This window comes from Malaya genurostris, chromosome 3, assembly GCF_030247185.1.
Source record: "Malaya genurostris strain Urasoe2022 chromosome 3, Malgen_1.1, whole genome shotgun sequence".
NCBI classification, from domain to species: domain Eukaryota; kingdom Metazoa; phylum Arthropoda; class Insecta; order Diptera; family Culicidae; genus Malaya; species Malaya genurostris.
Window position 1 is genome coordinate 217,839,277 of NC_080572.1, and position 16,258 is coordinate 217,855,534.

The window sequence follows — 16,258 nt, forward strand, 5'->3', positions numbered from 1 at the left end:
TTCATCCGAGTCCGATTTCCGGTTCCAGGACTATAGAGTAAAGAGTGTTTAATCATTTAGTGCGACGATGCAAAATAAACAAAGATTCTTATTAACTTGACATAACTATTTACAATTTGAAAAGGTTATGTTAGTTCACACCCAAAGAAAGTTGCTTATCTTATTCGAGATTGAAAAAAAATATTCTTCACAAAATCCTGTGGTGATATTAATATAATATGAGAAAGGCATCATTACACCACTAGGTGAATTAAAAAAGGGGGGTGTGTAATGTTAGAGACATAACTGGATGTCGTGAATACGAAAACAACTGACATTTTCCTTAACACTTCCGAATATCAATTAGTTGATCAATTGTAAGAATTATACAAGCATTCTCCTTTTTCACATTTTTCGCAAAAACAAAGAAGGCTTCACTTGATCTCGATTACTGTGAATTTCACACAGCGAAAAGTGCACGAATCAAATCAAACAGTTCTAGATTTGCACTAAACTGAGAATATTTACCTTCGATTTGCGAACAAGAAATCCTAATAGTTCTTTAGAAAACTTTCAGAGCCATTTTTACGTGATTTCGTTTGTAGCTTTTTCACTAATGGGCGGTCCTAACGGCAATAAAAATAGCCGCATACAGAATTTTAATGTTGATCATTTCATTTCGGATTTGCATAATTTATTGAAAGAAACTATCGATATGCTAAAGGATTAATTCCTGCCTTTCAGAAGGACCAAAGTGTGGAACTCACTACGATATTAAACACTGTTCGAGAAAGGCAAACGCGCCTTATGAATTATCCTCTTTATACCAAACATTTCAGAAAAGTTTAATTTTGAATTATTTGAGATTATGTCACACAACTGAAAATTTTATCATAAAATTGTGATCATATTTCCGATGGCATGTAGCAAAAATTATGTTGATTCGTTAGATACAACAAGAGATATTCACGATCAAAAACTTATCACTCTCACAGAGGGTAAATTTTAAAAAAAGCACCTCATAGTAAAGTAAGTCGTATTCACTACAAAAGGGTTTTCACATTGATTTTGTAGTGATGATGATAAATACAGTGAAATGTGCTCAAATTTTTTACAATTAAATGTATTGGTTTTTAATTATCGTAACAATTAACTATTTTTTCCGGGAAACAATAAAGTGTACAGTTGTTATATAGTTGGGAATACCACAAAAACATGACGTGTAGTTTAAATTCACAAAAAATGTATTGTAATGTATGCATTGAAAAACAAATTTTGGTCATCAGAAACAATAAATTTACGACGAACATTAGAAAAGGTCCCAAATACAAATGACAGTTTTTCTTTGTTTACTTTCTCTTTCAATTATTACGTCATATTCCAGTAATTTCCAGAAATTCTACAGTGCAGATCGAAAGTTGATGGTTTTAGTCATTATTCTATGTGAAGGATTGCCGATTGGACCGTAATAATCAAAAGAGAAAGCAAACAAAGAGAAACTGTCATTTGCACTTTTTCTAATGTTTGACTTCAATTATATTGTATTGTGAATCAACTGTTTTTTATTGTATTGCGTATTGCCGTTGAATGTAGATCAACTAATTTCAACGTGGTGGCTTGACTAAATATACGGCTATGGCTTTAATTACCCTAATATATAATTATTTCCAAGATCGGTATGTTAATAACATTTTTAACGTGAAACATCATCAAGCACATCTGCGTTTTAAATATTGTAAGCAATGAAATGAACAGATCACATTTCAACACATATTTAATGCTTTTTTCTATTTATTAGTACAATAATCAATATTCTTTATTTTGCTTTACTCAGCATGTAAGACCCAGTGGATAACGCCGCTGAAGGGCTACGCTTGGCACGCTTTCCGGTTTTTACCATGTTGAGTCACTGCGAACGAAAAACAGCGAAGTATCAATTGCACTAATCCTTCTTCAACTCATTATATTTCGCATTCGTACCTAACACTTGGAATTTCTGAAAATCTATGACATTGCAAAACATATTCTTTTTAGCTAGAAACATATTACTGTCAATCACCACTCCTGAATCTGAACTATTCCAAAAATATACTCCTTCAGTTAGTCTAGACAATTAAAAATTTTACGTCTGGCATTGCTCACACTCGAAGCGCATCGGCTTGCATTCCATATGCAAAAACCCTTTAACCGAAAATATGACGGGGTGGGATGGGGAAAACGTCTAAAACTTACAACTCGAATCTGTTCTCACCTTTCGAATGCCGACACACTGGTAATAGCATAGAATCACTAATGCTCTTTTGTTGCGTTTCCATTGCCTCTGCCCGTTTTCACTCGGACGTCGAAAACATCGCACAGACTACAGCCGCACGGAAGCATCGTTCGCCATCATCACGATCTTCATCATGGCGATGGGATTCGTCTTCTCCGTATATACCTTCATGAATCCTCGCTACATGTTCAAACGATTAGCAGGTGGCATCCATTTCATTTCGGGTAAGTACTTCTTACTTCACACTAATCGACGAACGGGAATGCCTTTGGAATGTACTAAGGTTGCTGTCAGAGTGAATGCGGTTTTTCGACGCGGTAGCACGCGCTTTCGAACTCTGTACCTAAATTAACTCAACACAGTTGCATGCATCGTATCGAATCGCATCGCATCGCAAATCGCATTCACTCTGGCTGTTGCTTAATGAGCCTTTATATAAAGACAATTTGATACCTGTATAAAATTTAGATCGATTCATTGAACGAGCTTTGCTTTTGTCTCCACAGCCGCCACAAGCATAGTGGTCATCCAAGTTCTGATCGCATCGGTTGAATACGAAAAGGAGAACATTTCGTACACCTTCCCGAAAGGAGCCAAATTTAGGTATGCCGAAAAATCTACTCGAAAAATATATTTCTACCATTCACTCACCCTTTCAGCTATGGATACGGTTTCTATCTGGCTTGGTTTGTGTTCCTGTCCAATTTGTACGCCGGTTTGGCTTTCATGTGGTACTCGAAGAAGAAGAAGGGCAACAAGGCAGCTACCGAAGAACTGGGAATGGCCGATGAACCGATCAACATTGGTCGATAGGTTGCAGTGACAAGCACCGTCGTTCGACTACAGAAAAAAGTGTCAGCAAGGTCTAGTAGTTCTGGCTGATAGTTAAATTGAAATTGTACATTTCTGTCCTCTAATGTGTTCCTTCTTTCATATTAATGAACTATTTGAATGTAGTGTGATAGGCCAAAGTCGACCAGTCGCTCAATAGCGCAAAGTTAAAAAGAGATTCAAAAATGATCTGCAAGCTATTCAGAAATACTTTTTTTCTCAAATAATTGTTATTAATATATTTTGGTCGAACTAACAGTGATAAAAAATGTAGTTTGGTGCTCTGAGCTTCCAACAGCTTACTACATATAATGTGTGAATATTTCAATCTATTGTTTTAGTTGATTTGTTTTATTTGAGCCAGGAAAGAGCCCACTAAAGTTAGTTTTTGTCAAACTTGGCTCTCCTACAGGCGTAAAACCGCTTCATATTTCATTTGCTTACCATTGGTCGAAAGTTACCCATTTTCAGTTTGATACTGCATTAACTTATTTCAGACTGTAAATATGATTAATAACATTAATAACTAGTCTTTAAGTATCGAGAAAGACAAATAAAAGCAAACTGTACATATGTTAAAAACTATTTTAGAGACAGCAATTATCAATCAAAACCGTTTGACGTAATGCTACATTGCATAATTGGCTTGTATTCACAATTTAAAAAAAAGCAACAGAACAAAGAAAGGTCGAATGGATCAACAAGACATTTTCATAATGACACAATTCTAATACTTCTCAGTTTAACGAGCTGTTCTTTACCATTTGTTATGTTATCTATGTTATGCGAAATAAATAAATAATAGTCCCGAAAACACATTTTGTTCATAATTAGTGAATTTAAACACGATTTGTATTAGTCTTGTTAAGACGTAAAGTGTTATTAAGCTAGTTTTAAATTTGATCAGTATATAACGGGAAAGCCCGATTGGAAAAATGACATTTAACGAAAACCGCGCAAATGTTACCGCTGAGACAGGAATCGAGCCCTAGCTAGCTAGTAGCTAGCTAGCTTCTAACTGGGGAAATTGTTTTGACAATTGATCTATCCTGTATATGAAAAAAACACATGCTAACACATAGGTAGCAAAAGAGACAAAAAACAAAATCTCGAATCAGTGGCTGGCGGCAAAGCAGAATAGCGAGGATAGACTTGTGACGCAATGTGTGTTTGTTTTCTGTTGTTCCGTAGATATAGGACTATAATTGATTGCTGTGGTGACCAAGTAAAGTGAAGCATGCTTGATTCTTCTAGTCAATTAGGCGTTCTCTTCATGTATTTCCATATGCAGGGTAGTTTAATTGGCAAAACAATTGCCTCGGCTTGGAGCTAGCTACGGGTTCGAGTCCCGTCTCTGCGGTAACATTTTCCCGGACTTCAGTATTTAGTTACATTGACATGTCATTTTTCCAATCAATTTTCTCCGTTAAATACTGAACAAATTTATTATTAAAATACCATTTTCCAATGATGCACTACCAGTCCTTAAAGCTTATTCAAATATTCCCAATCCGGCTCGGTACCGACACGCGTTGAAATACAGGGAAAGATATTAGCGTCTGTGTACGGTGCCGTACCGACAAAGACACAAATCGGAAAGGTTTGTATAGATCTTTAGAGTGATAATTTCAGTTCGTGCTCGCATCTCATCAGACACAGTCGCAAATCGTTTACGGTCGAGACAACAGAAACAAAGACAATACAGTGCAGAGAACAATAGAGTGTACGAAATGGGCAAATGCGATTTAACACAACCTGAAACTTGGCCTACAAGACCAAATTCAATTTCTATTGATTTCAAGTGCTGCAAAGTTAGATCAGCAGAAACCGAAATTGTAATTTTGCTTAAGGAACGAATGCATCTAAACGTTAATGATGTAAGTGAAATTCAATTCAACAAGGCGTCTAACTGTGTGTACATTATTTTCAAACGTGAAAGCGATGCAATTGTATTCGCTTTGGTTAACAACGAGGTGCATAATGTTGATCATGACAATGTTAAATATAAAATCCCTGTGTACATGGTGGACAATGCAATAGAAGTACGCGTGCATGACCTTCCCCCGCAGACCAGCGATGGGTATGTTCGGGAAAACATGTCGCAGTACCATCTAACCAATGTACAACAAGGCGCTTCTACAGTAACCAGCAACGAGATCAAGACTGCGAATAACAAGTACAACGAAAAGAAGACGGAAATCTACAATGCCACCGATGCGTCAATGGACGACGAGACGAGCCACGAACAAAGTGCCCCTCAATACTCGCAGGAGGGAAATGGAAGCTCCTCTCCCCCTAGAAAAAGGGTGGCAACGAGATCGAATACAAAAAATTTTGTATTTAAAAAATCGGCTCAATCGGCCACGTAAAGCTTGTACGCAAATAGGCCTGAATGAAAATGTTTTAACACACCACCCTCCCCCCCTTTGAAGATTATATAAAAGTGCAACTAACTTGACTTTTCTTTCAAATTTTGGCGCCTTCCCCACCTTTTGAACTCCCCTCCATTTTGAACCGACTCTTCAACCCTCGCTTGAATGATTCCTGCGCACGGGCCTGCTGAGTTTGATTAGGTTTGTGTGTGTTTTACTAACTTTTCTCAGAGAGGGCGTGACCGATTTTTACAAACTCAGATTTTAAGGGCTGAGGCCATTTGGTCGCGTATAACCACGTGGCTCGCTCTGCGTATTACATTTGCTCTCTCGCAAATGTACAAAATAACTCTCGATGTGGCCGAGTGGCCAAGAAAGTTTTGATATTTTCGGTTACAAGTTTGACTACATCATATAAAATCCAATAAAGCTGCCGCTTGTTTGCCAGCCTTTTTGAGCCGTTTTTTTTTCTCTCTCATGTTTCGTTACGTTACCAGGGAACTAAAATGGCGCCGCCATAGAAATCGACTTACCTTCACAAAAATAACTTTCACTTCATTTTTATCGCGACAACTTATATGTTTTTATGCACTATTCGCATCTAAATTAAATTATCTAGACATTGTCAGAATAGATTTTTGATCCATGCTTTTGAAGTCGAGATATTCAATGAACAAGTTGAAAGACGTCGTTTTCAGCTAAGCAATTCTTCCTTCAGAAAAAAGACTTACCCGACCGCTAAAGTCATTGAATCATTTTGAAATTTTCACCGGATAATCTAAACTAATTTTCTAAGAGATTGCCAGTTGGGTTTTTTTTAAATTCGTCACCGTTTATGAGAAAATCAGATTTGAAGCGTGAAAATAGCCCTCTAAAACGCCCAAAAACACACTGGAATCAGCCCTTAATGAATGGTCTTATGGCCCTATACAAAACTTCTGAATTTCATCTGGATCCGACTTATATACCAATCTATTATTCAGCTCGACGAACTGAACAAATGTCTGTGTGTGTCTGTATGCGTGTCGTTTACAAAGAGGTCGAGATTTCAAAGATGACTAAAGACTGTCCCAGAAAGTATGGACGCACTTTGATTTCGCTGTAAATAATTCACAAGTGTTAGATATTCAAATTTTATTCGATATACTGATAATATTAGACTACAACAACAGAATATTATTCTCAACATTTGCTACTTAGCCATTGTAGACTAGCTGGCGCGCCTTCTTGCGAACGTTCCTCATTAAATTCCTTACAGACTTCTTGGCGACAAGTTTTGACACTTTTTTCCTATCTTTTTCGAACTGTTGAATGGTTTCGGCTGCCGAGACATGTTCTCTAAGATGTGCCTTCGTTAATGCTCAACATTCCTCAATTGGTCGAAGTTATGGGCAATTTGGTGGATTCATGTCTTTTGGGACGAAAGTGACGTTTTTGGTAGTATACCATTCTGCCGTTGATTTCGAGTAGTGGCAAGAAGCAAGATCTGGCCAGAAGACAACAGGATCCTTTTGGTTTCGAATCATGGGTAGAAGTCATTTTTGTAAACATTCCTTGATGTATATTTCGCTGTTCATTGAAGCAGTGGTGATGAAGAGTTTCGAAATGTTACCGCAGCTACAAATTGCTTGCCAGACCATAGATTTCTTACCAAATTTTTCGACTTCAATCGATGTCTCGGACTGGTTTAACACTTGCCTTCTCGCACCGTATAATATTGTGGTCCCGGCAAGGATTTGTAATCGAGTTTCACGTAGGTTTCGTCGTCCATGATTATGCAGTTCAAATTTCCAGCAAGAATCGTATTGTATAGCTTTCGAACCCTCGGCCTGATCGATGCTTCTTGTTTCGGATTACGTTTTGGTTGTTTCTGCTTCTTATAGGTTCGAAGATTCAAACGATCTTTAGCACGAAGAACATTTGACTTCGAAGTGCCCACTTTTTTGGTCACATCCCGAACTGAAACCTCCTTCTTTCGCTCGAACGCCTTCAGTATACGTTTATCCAACTGAGGGTTAGCACAAAGACATCATATTAACAAGATATCCAGCTCTCACATTTCCCGAACAAATCTTTGGCAACATCCTTTTTTACGACCATGCCGCCCTCAGGCGAGTCCGCATCGAATCACGTACATAGAAGTAGGGGAGAGAAATGTCAAATTCGTACGCGCCAAAATAGCAGCACTGCGCACCCATACAATTGACATGACATGTTGAATAAGACGCCGTGCGTTGGCGTTGCTGATCTGAAGATTGAAATCGCTCCAAGCTGACAGGGTCTGGTTAGCAGGACCTCTTTTTCGACCCGTTTTCGGTTTATCTTCAAAGGTGTTATCCTCACCGAACTTCCTGGTTGCATTTCACACGGCTTTTTCACTTACTCCTTCCATTTTTGCTATCTTTCTCAGTGATAGTCCGCGTTCTGTGCACCATTCGTACACAATTTTTCGACGTTGTTCTGCTGAAAGTCCACGCATTTCGAAACAAACTAATGAAAACGAATAAACAACTGCAGAAGTGGTTAGAGAAGAGTGTAAAGAACAGGACGCAGCCATAAAAATTGACAGATTTTGGCAGCGGTTTTTGGTTGCGTCCATACTTTAGTCTGATTTTGATATCAAATTAGTCACAAATGAAAGGTCTCTTTCGTGAACGAAGTTATACGAAGTGTATCTGTCACAAATGGCCATATTTACTGTTTTTTACGTTTCGTTTTAGACTCGTCAGTGCAGAGCGATTCAAATTGAACTGCTTATTGCAAACTTAAACAGTTGAACTTGAACCGCTAAGAAACGTTTTCGTTCGGCGCGTCAGGAAAAACGTGGTACTTCGGTACTAAATAAATAAGTGTTTTGCAAGTAGCATTAACTTTACGTCTGCTTAGCGGTTCAAGTTGAACTGTCTAAGTTTGCAAAAAGCAGTTCAAATTGGATCGCTCTGCACTGGCGAGCCTAAGACGAAACCACACCAGTGTTAAAAATATTATCGAGAAGTTCGGTAAGACCCTTTCCATGAAGGATTTGCCCCGATCCGGTAGGACAACGGGTCCCAGCCAGCTCGGCCGGGACTAAAAAGTGGTTGAGTACATCAGGAAAACCCCATTGGCGTCGACGCGGGATTTGGTCAAGCAGTTCAACACCAGCATCGGGATGATTCAACGGATCAAAGTTCGGAACTCCCTGAAAACGTAGAAGACACAGAAGGTACCGAAAAAGTCCCTGGTACAACAAGTTCAGGCCAAAACAAGAGCGCGAAAATTGTATAACCGTAGGAGTTCAAGAAAAACTGGACAGCTGCCACCAGGAAAGTCACAAAAGTAACTGTGCAGAATTTAATGAAAAATGTCAAGTCCAAAGTGCGAGAAGTTCGAGCGTTTCACAGAAACTAGGATTTTTTTCAATTTAATCAGTGAAATGCATAAAAATTAAATTTCTCTGCAATATATCGAAAACTCATGTCAAAATATGTTTATTTTTTCGCCTTTTTATTCAATAATCAATGTTGCTAACTACTTTTCGATACACTCCTTGAGATTTTACACAGTTACGAGATTTTGCCTCGTTTAGATTTTAGCACGGTTTCTTTTTTCGAATATGACATACTTATTACAATTATGGTAGTATTATTGAATTCAAAATAATTTCATAATTATATTGATTTAAATTGCTTACAGCAATAACTGCTGGAGGACCATAGCTTCTTACACTCATATACCATTCGAATCGTTTCGTCGACATCAGCAAATATGTGGCGATCTTGATGCATGACGGTTCTACAAAAAGTCCTCTACAAAGTAAATTTTAACCGTTGGTTTATAGGCTGGAATAATTAAATTTACGAAAATAACACATTTATTAATTTTGACAGTAACCGATAAGTTTCAAATTTCATTCCCCGTCCGCATTTTTGTCAAAGATGAAATCGAGATGAGCGGTCATCGATTTTTTTCGGTGAAAATAATAACTAACCGGTGGATTTAACCGGACGTTTCGGCCAACTATGGTGTTCGGTCATCCGCAGCGGTTATCTAAAAACAAATATTTATCAAAGAAAGCTGATTCTAAACACTAAATTTTAACACTCAACTCCCTAACTTATACAACGAAAAGTCATATATTGGACAAACAAGTCAATTTAAAAAAAAGCCTTCTTAATCCACCTAGTGATGTGATAATGCCTTCCTCTTCTTTCATAACAGTCTCATGAAAATATATTTCATACTTTTATTAAATAATTTCGGATACTAATTTTGACACCAATTGATTCAGATTGATTCGAGTAGTTTACAAAATCATGCTTCAGTGTTTATGTCACACTGTCAGCATCATTTTTCCAAACTAGTGCTTGCGTTGCCTAGTTGTATGAGAAGAGTGATGCTAATCTAATTAAACCCTTCTTAGTCCACTTAGTGGAATTTTCATAGATCTTGAAAAATCACCATAGATGAAATTTTCGAAATCGAAAAAAATAATTTTGACGCCAAAAGCAAGGATGGCTTTTATCGTATCAATGAACGTTCACTCTTCACTCTTCACACGATTGAATCAGTTCCATCAAAGAGAGACTAGTATCATCGCAACAACAAACACCCGGCATGGCTCATTCAACATAGAATCGAAACCAGTGCGAGAGCGAATTTCTCTCGATGACATTTCTGAGAACCAAAGGTTAGCACGCTGCTGTGGGGATCCTCTCTGAAGCAACAAACGCTCGCTTATTCTCGTTTCGCGATCCGATTATGTATGGGCAGTGGATAATTGTGATAGAATCATTTTACTATTGCCGCTTATTCTAACTATGTGCATATAACCTTTGTATAAGTTGTGTCTATGAAAATGTATGTGAATGCTCCACACTAGGGTTTTGAAATATTGCAACCTAGTATGAGAAACATCAAGATGAACCATCGATTCGATTTTCTGCGATAATTGTCAACTTGCGATCCTCTCTTGGGAAATTCCACACAGCAACGGTCATTATCAGACTGTATATTTTTTCATGGGCTGTGAAATACTCAGAGTATGAAGTGGAGCGAATAAATGTAGAAAAATTCTCTCGCGGTTCATGCATTGAGAGACTCGAGTTCTTGTAGCATCTTCTACTGGATTGAAAATGTTGTATACAATATAGATAGCAATATAGCAGCTTCTGTCAAATTTTCGGCAACACTGGCCAAAAGTCTTAGAATTGCATGAAGCGTCGAGATTTAATGTTATCTCGAAAAAATTTTGTTTTGAAAATATCGACTTTCTGGGACCCAAAATATTGCCACCCTTATATACATTAGAGCGGTATAAAACAACGGTTACGTCACTTATACCATTATATCTCCGGAACCAGAAATCACAGCCATTTGATATTCGAACTTGATTAATGGCCTAATAGTAGCATTCAAACGAACATAAGTTTGTTGAAATCGGTTCAGCCATCTCTGAGAAAATTGCGCGGTAACAAAAAAAACAACTCGTTTTGTCAGTTACGTCGCTTATACCATCATATCCCCGGAACCAAAAGTCACAACCATTTGATCTTTGAACTTGATCGGGCCATTGACAGTAGCTTTGAAACGAGCATAAGTTTGTTAAAAAAGGTTTTGCCATCTCTGAGAAAATTGAGCGTGTATAAATATCTTCGAAAAGTGCACACACACATACACACACAGACATTTTCCGATCTCGTCGAACTGAGTCGAATGGTATATAACACTATGGGTCTCCGAGGCTCCGTTCAAAAGTCGGGTTTTCCATCAATTCTAATACCTTTCTATAGAGAGAGGCAAGAACATTCTCATTAAAATATTGTTTGCCGTTTTATTGAGATAATCTGATAATAACATACTGGGCAACATTTCTCGGACCAAGCCATCAGTAATAATACATTTGAACTTGTTCCTTGGTCACTTTTTGAAATAATTGTGGGCAACTAAAATAATGATTGAACGATAACCCGGAAACTTGAAATGAAAACCATACGATCTTAGAAAATCGGTTCAACCATCTTCGAGAAAATTGAGCGCGAAAAAACAACGCGATTTGTCGGTTACGTCACTTATACCATTATATCTCCTGAGCCAGAAGTCACAGCCATTCAAACTTGATCAACGACATAATAGTAACTTTCGAACAAGCCTAAGACTCAACGTTATTTTTCGACACATCCATGCAGCGCGAAGTGCGTGGAATCCCGGAACACCTACGCTCGATGGAAATCCTAAAAATATATTCAAGTAAGTTCAGGCATATTGACTCTGAAAAAAGGTTTTACGCGGACGGATCACGAATTGAAAAGGCTACTGGATTTGGTATATTCAACAATAATGTTTCGGTCTCATTTAGGCTTCAAGAACCTGCATCTTAGCAGAGTTAGCAGCAGTTCATTATAGTTTGAGTGTAATCGTCACTTTATCTCCAAACCATTATTTTTTCTTCAGATAGTCTGAGTGCAATTGAAGCCATTCGCTCAAACGCGGCTAACAAAAATGAACCGTTTTTCTTGGACAAAATAAAACAGTGCCTGAACGACATATTGAACAATAATTCGACGTGAACATTTCATAAGGGCACATAAACCAATGAGAGATTCTCTTTGTTTACTTTCTCTTCTATTAATAACACCTAAATTTTCACGTTCACTTACCAAATTTGCATATAGAATGAAAGAAAATATCTACAGCTTTGTAATAGTATCATACACGTAACGAACAATTGTGTAATAACGCAGATATAATCGAAAGAGAAAGTAAACAAAGAGAATCTGTCAATTGTTTTAAGGCCCTTTTGAAATGTTCACGTTGAATTATCAAATCACAATAGTTTGAGTTCCGGCTCATTGCTCCATTCCAGGCAATGAAAGAGCCGATATTTTAGCCAAACGTGATACTATTGAGAGTGAATTTTATGATAGACCGATTGCTTTCAACGAATTCTATAGCGCGTCCCGCCAAAGAACACTTGCCAGCTGGCAAACTTCTTGGGATAAAGATGATCTGGGTCGGTGGATGCACTCACTTATTTCTAAAATATCGACAAAGGCATGGTTCAAGGAGACTGGAAGTGAGTAGGGATTTCATTTGTGTGATGTCCAGACTCATGTCCAATCACTACACGTTAGATGCACATCTACCACAGACTAACAGACATGACAGTATGAGTAAATTCTTATAAAAATAATTTTTCGTGATGCACTAGTTCCACCTATATTGTACTGCGCGAACTATTTACTATCTGTACACCCCTTGTGTTATGTAAAAGTTTTTTTACTAGTTGGTTTCCCCTCGTTTGTCAACACCGATCAGCTGCTTGCAGGGATGCCTGATTTCATCAAAATATTTAAAAATGAATTTTCATAATAAATTATTGGATTACGTTGATAATATATTTAACTTTTTCGCGATGTTGGAAGGTAACCATTTATTTGACTCAACGTTGTTCATCTAGACTATTTTTTATTGTGTTGGTAGTTTTCACCCGAAGTTAAGTGGCGGCAGACCAGAAGTAAGTAAATATTGTAACAAAACGGGTTCGATTTTGTATTGCATTGGAGGATGAGAAGTAGGCACAATTATGTATATAGTTTTGGCAATATGTATTAAATTTGTATCCTGCGTGGAATTCGCATGGACGTATACAAATCAATACATTACAGGTAATTCTGTATGAATGGCAACTCTGTTGGTAAATGAAAAAAATAAACACAGTCTAGATGACAGACAGGATGTTTTTGATAGGGTAACGTGGCGCCATCATGACACATGTGAGTACTGTCCCAAATAAAGGAATATTCGAAATGACCGTTAAAATGATTGAAGAATCTAATTTGAGTGTCCTATCTGTTAGTCTGTGCATCTACTTCGAATTGGGCTTTCCGAGACTAATCATTGTGCTTGTAGCGAAGGCTATCGCGATATTGAACATGTAGTTTAGACATGGGTGGAGTATCGTGATGTCAGATCTCAACTAATAAATTCTTTGCGTACCCAAGGTAGACCATCCGATGTCCCAGTTCGAGAAATTCTTGCTTGTCGTGACCTTTCTTACATGAAACTTCTTTATCATTTCATAAAGACAATATTTCAATTTAATAATTGACCCTTCTGAGACTTACTTCTGACTCCTACTGAGTCCATTAGTTCATCCAATAGCAAAATTTTCAATAAAAATGATGTACTGATAAAAACAAACTCGAAATAGCATATGAAATCAACAACAAAATGTATACAAATTTCAGCTTATTTTATAATTAATCGTTAATCGTTTGGTTAAAATATGTGATATTTAAAAAATAAGTGGAATATGTTTTATTAAACTCAAATCGTTGTGACTATATTAGTATTAAATTAGGATATGTGAATTACTGTAAAAGTGATGCTACGGCGAAGAAAAACTTATGTAAATTGCCTTAAGAAATAAGCGTATTTATGGAACAAAAAAGTACAGGTGTGTAATGTCAAAGACATAACTAGATGTCGCGAATACGAATATAACGGACACTCTTTCTTTATACTTCCGAATATCAATTAGTTGATCGATTGTGTGAATTGTGCAAGTTTTGCCGTTTTACACTACTAGAATTTGAAATGATACAACTACAGTACAGATTAGTTATATTAAACATTCTGACACACAAATATTACGAAATATAAAATTATGATAAAATATTGATGGTTCTGAAAAGAACCATTTATGAAGGCGTTCTAGGAATTAGGAACTGGACCAGAGCTCAAGAACTAAATTCAGAACTTAGAACAGACTCAGAATTCAGTTGGAGGGTGCACTCTCCGTCGCTGCTGGTTGATGAGATCGCTACATCGACGACCGGAAAGCGAATGAGAGTTGCGACCTGAGCGTTTGAAGTTTTAACCACGCAAAAGGTGCACTCTTCGTCGCTGCTGGTAGAATGTGTCCTCTCGGCTTGACAACCGGAAAGCAAATGAGAACTGCGACCTGAGCGTTTGAGGTTTTAACCACGTAGAAGGTGCACTCCCCGTCGCTGCTGGTTGATTAAATCATTCCCACGACGTCTGCTTCCATCCAACGCACAAGAAGAAATGATCGATTTTCGCATAATTTTTTTTTTTTTGCATAAATATCTGTTTATTAATCTTATTTTTGTGTATTACATCAACATTTTACAGTACAAGTGTTTTGACTCTTTGGCCTTTCATCTTTGTTGTTCATATGATTCGTTATTAATAATAGGTGTTTTAGTTACTCTTGTTTTACATACTTGATCGATTTTCGACCACGGTTCCCCTTTTATACGCAGTCAGTTGAAGATATGTGCCTGACTACCTCAAAATCGTCGTCCTTGCGCGAAAAAGCCAAGTAAATGTAAAGAGTTTTCCGCGTTGTTTCCAAAGTTTTAGAAAACTTAACTTTTGAGTTGTTTGTGGTCATCTTACAATGTTCAAAATATTATCCCAAATTCCTGATCATATTTTTGATAAAATGGTGAAAGAATTATGTTGCTGCCGTTATTATATGTCGAGATATTCACGATTAAGTTCTGCCCATTCTTCCATATGGCTAATTTTGAAAAGGCACCCCATAGTAAAGTAAGTCGTATTCACGACAAAAACAAATTCGTTGAAAAGTGTTCACACACGTATACACACATACACAGACATTCAACACAGTAAAATGAGGGTTATGTTTTTGATTTTGAGAACGTTTAAATTTTGGACGAAATACAAAAAACTGACATACGTTCAACAGCTGAGAATTTTTGTTAGAAAATAAGAGGTGAATCGAACACGAGATTCGATAAAGTTTAAATCAGTCGTTGTTGACAAAATCAAAACCTCTATACAATCAAAACAGATAAGAGATAGAGATAACACAAAATGTAAAGTGAAAATACTTTTTAGCATGTAATTTAAGTGTTAAAATTTAATGTTTTGAATTAGTTTACTTGAAAAATATATGTTTTTAGTTAATTGCTGAGGATAAACGAACCTTAGTAGATCGAATCGTCCAATTAAATGCACCGGTTAGTTACTATTTTCACTGAAACTAATCGATAACCGTGGATATCAGTTTGCTTGCGGTGCTAAACACAAAACAACTATATTGAAATCATAAGACAAAATTGTGTAATTTTCACATTGCGGACTATTGGTGAAATGTGTGAAGCGAATAATTATATAATATATAATAATTATATACGCATGGTAACGGTTTTTAGAAGCGGTGCTAAGATTCTAAGCCTTGCACAATTGCTATTTGTAAGTCATCCAATCGGTCATTTCACATGAGCATCATCATCTGGAGTTTTTTTGTTGGTGTTAAAACCATTCCTCATATTCAATACTTGTGACAGGTAGGGAAAGAAGACGTAAAATCAACAACGAGCCAAAACGATATGAAAACAAAACGGGGGCACAATGGGGCAAAATGCACCTGAAGAAAGGATTTTCGATAAATTTTAAACAAAGTGTCTGAGGATTTTCATTTTTTTTAAATCATATGTTTCTATGACAATTTCTTCGACAAAAATCTTAACCTCAGATAAACGTTTTACCTCTTCTACCCATAATAATGATTAGTTCTGCTAAAGAGTTGTTTTATTCTATCCCACTGTTTTAACGCTAGTTCTCATTCACTTTTGTAGACAAATTGTAACCAGTAATATCAGTTGAATCTGAGAAATGAATGTCAAACAGTAAATCAAGTAACATCAAATAATAAGATAATAAGGTATCTTCAATCGTCAAGATAAGACACTGAGAAAAATTTCCGGACGATTGCAGTACCTTTCTTGTAAAATACCATTAATAAAGTGTTTACCAACCAACGGCGAGCTTC

At 36.9% G+C, this 16,258-nt stretch overlaps 1 protein-coding gene across 4 annotated transcripts in view; it reads left to right on the forward strand.

Moving 5' to 3' along the window:
- Positions 1–3,896, forward strand: part of LOC131435536 (uncharacterized) — a 37,820-nt gene extending 33,924 nt beyond the window's left edge. For 2 of the 4 annotated variants that reach the window (XM_058603537.1, XM_058603539.1), the window contains exons 4-7: positions 1,814–1,879; positions 2,338–2,475; positions 2,758–2,854; positions 2,911–3,896. In XM_058603537.1, the coding sequence (XP_058459520.1) occupies positions 1,814–1,879; positions 2,338–2,475; positions 2,758–2,854; positions 2,911–3,064 (455 nt within the window). In that variant the 3' untranslated portion in view covers positions 3,065–3,896. The remainder of the gene's footprint in view (positions 1–1,813; positions 1,880–2,337; positions 2,476–2,757; positions 2,855–2,910) is intronic. The other 2 variants (XM_058603540.1, XM_058603541.1) reach the window with 1 other exon arrangement.
- The last annotated feature ends 12,362 nt before the right edge of the window (positions 3,897–16,258 follow it).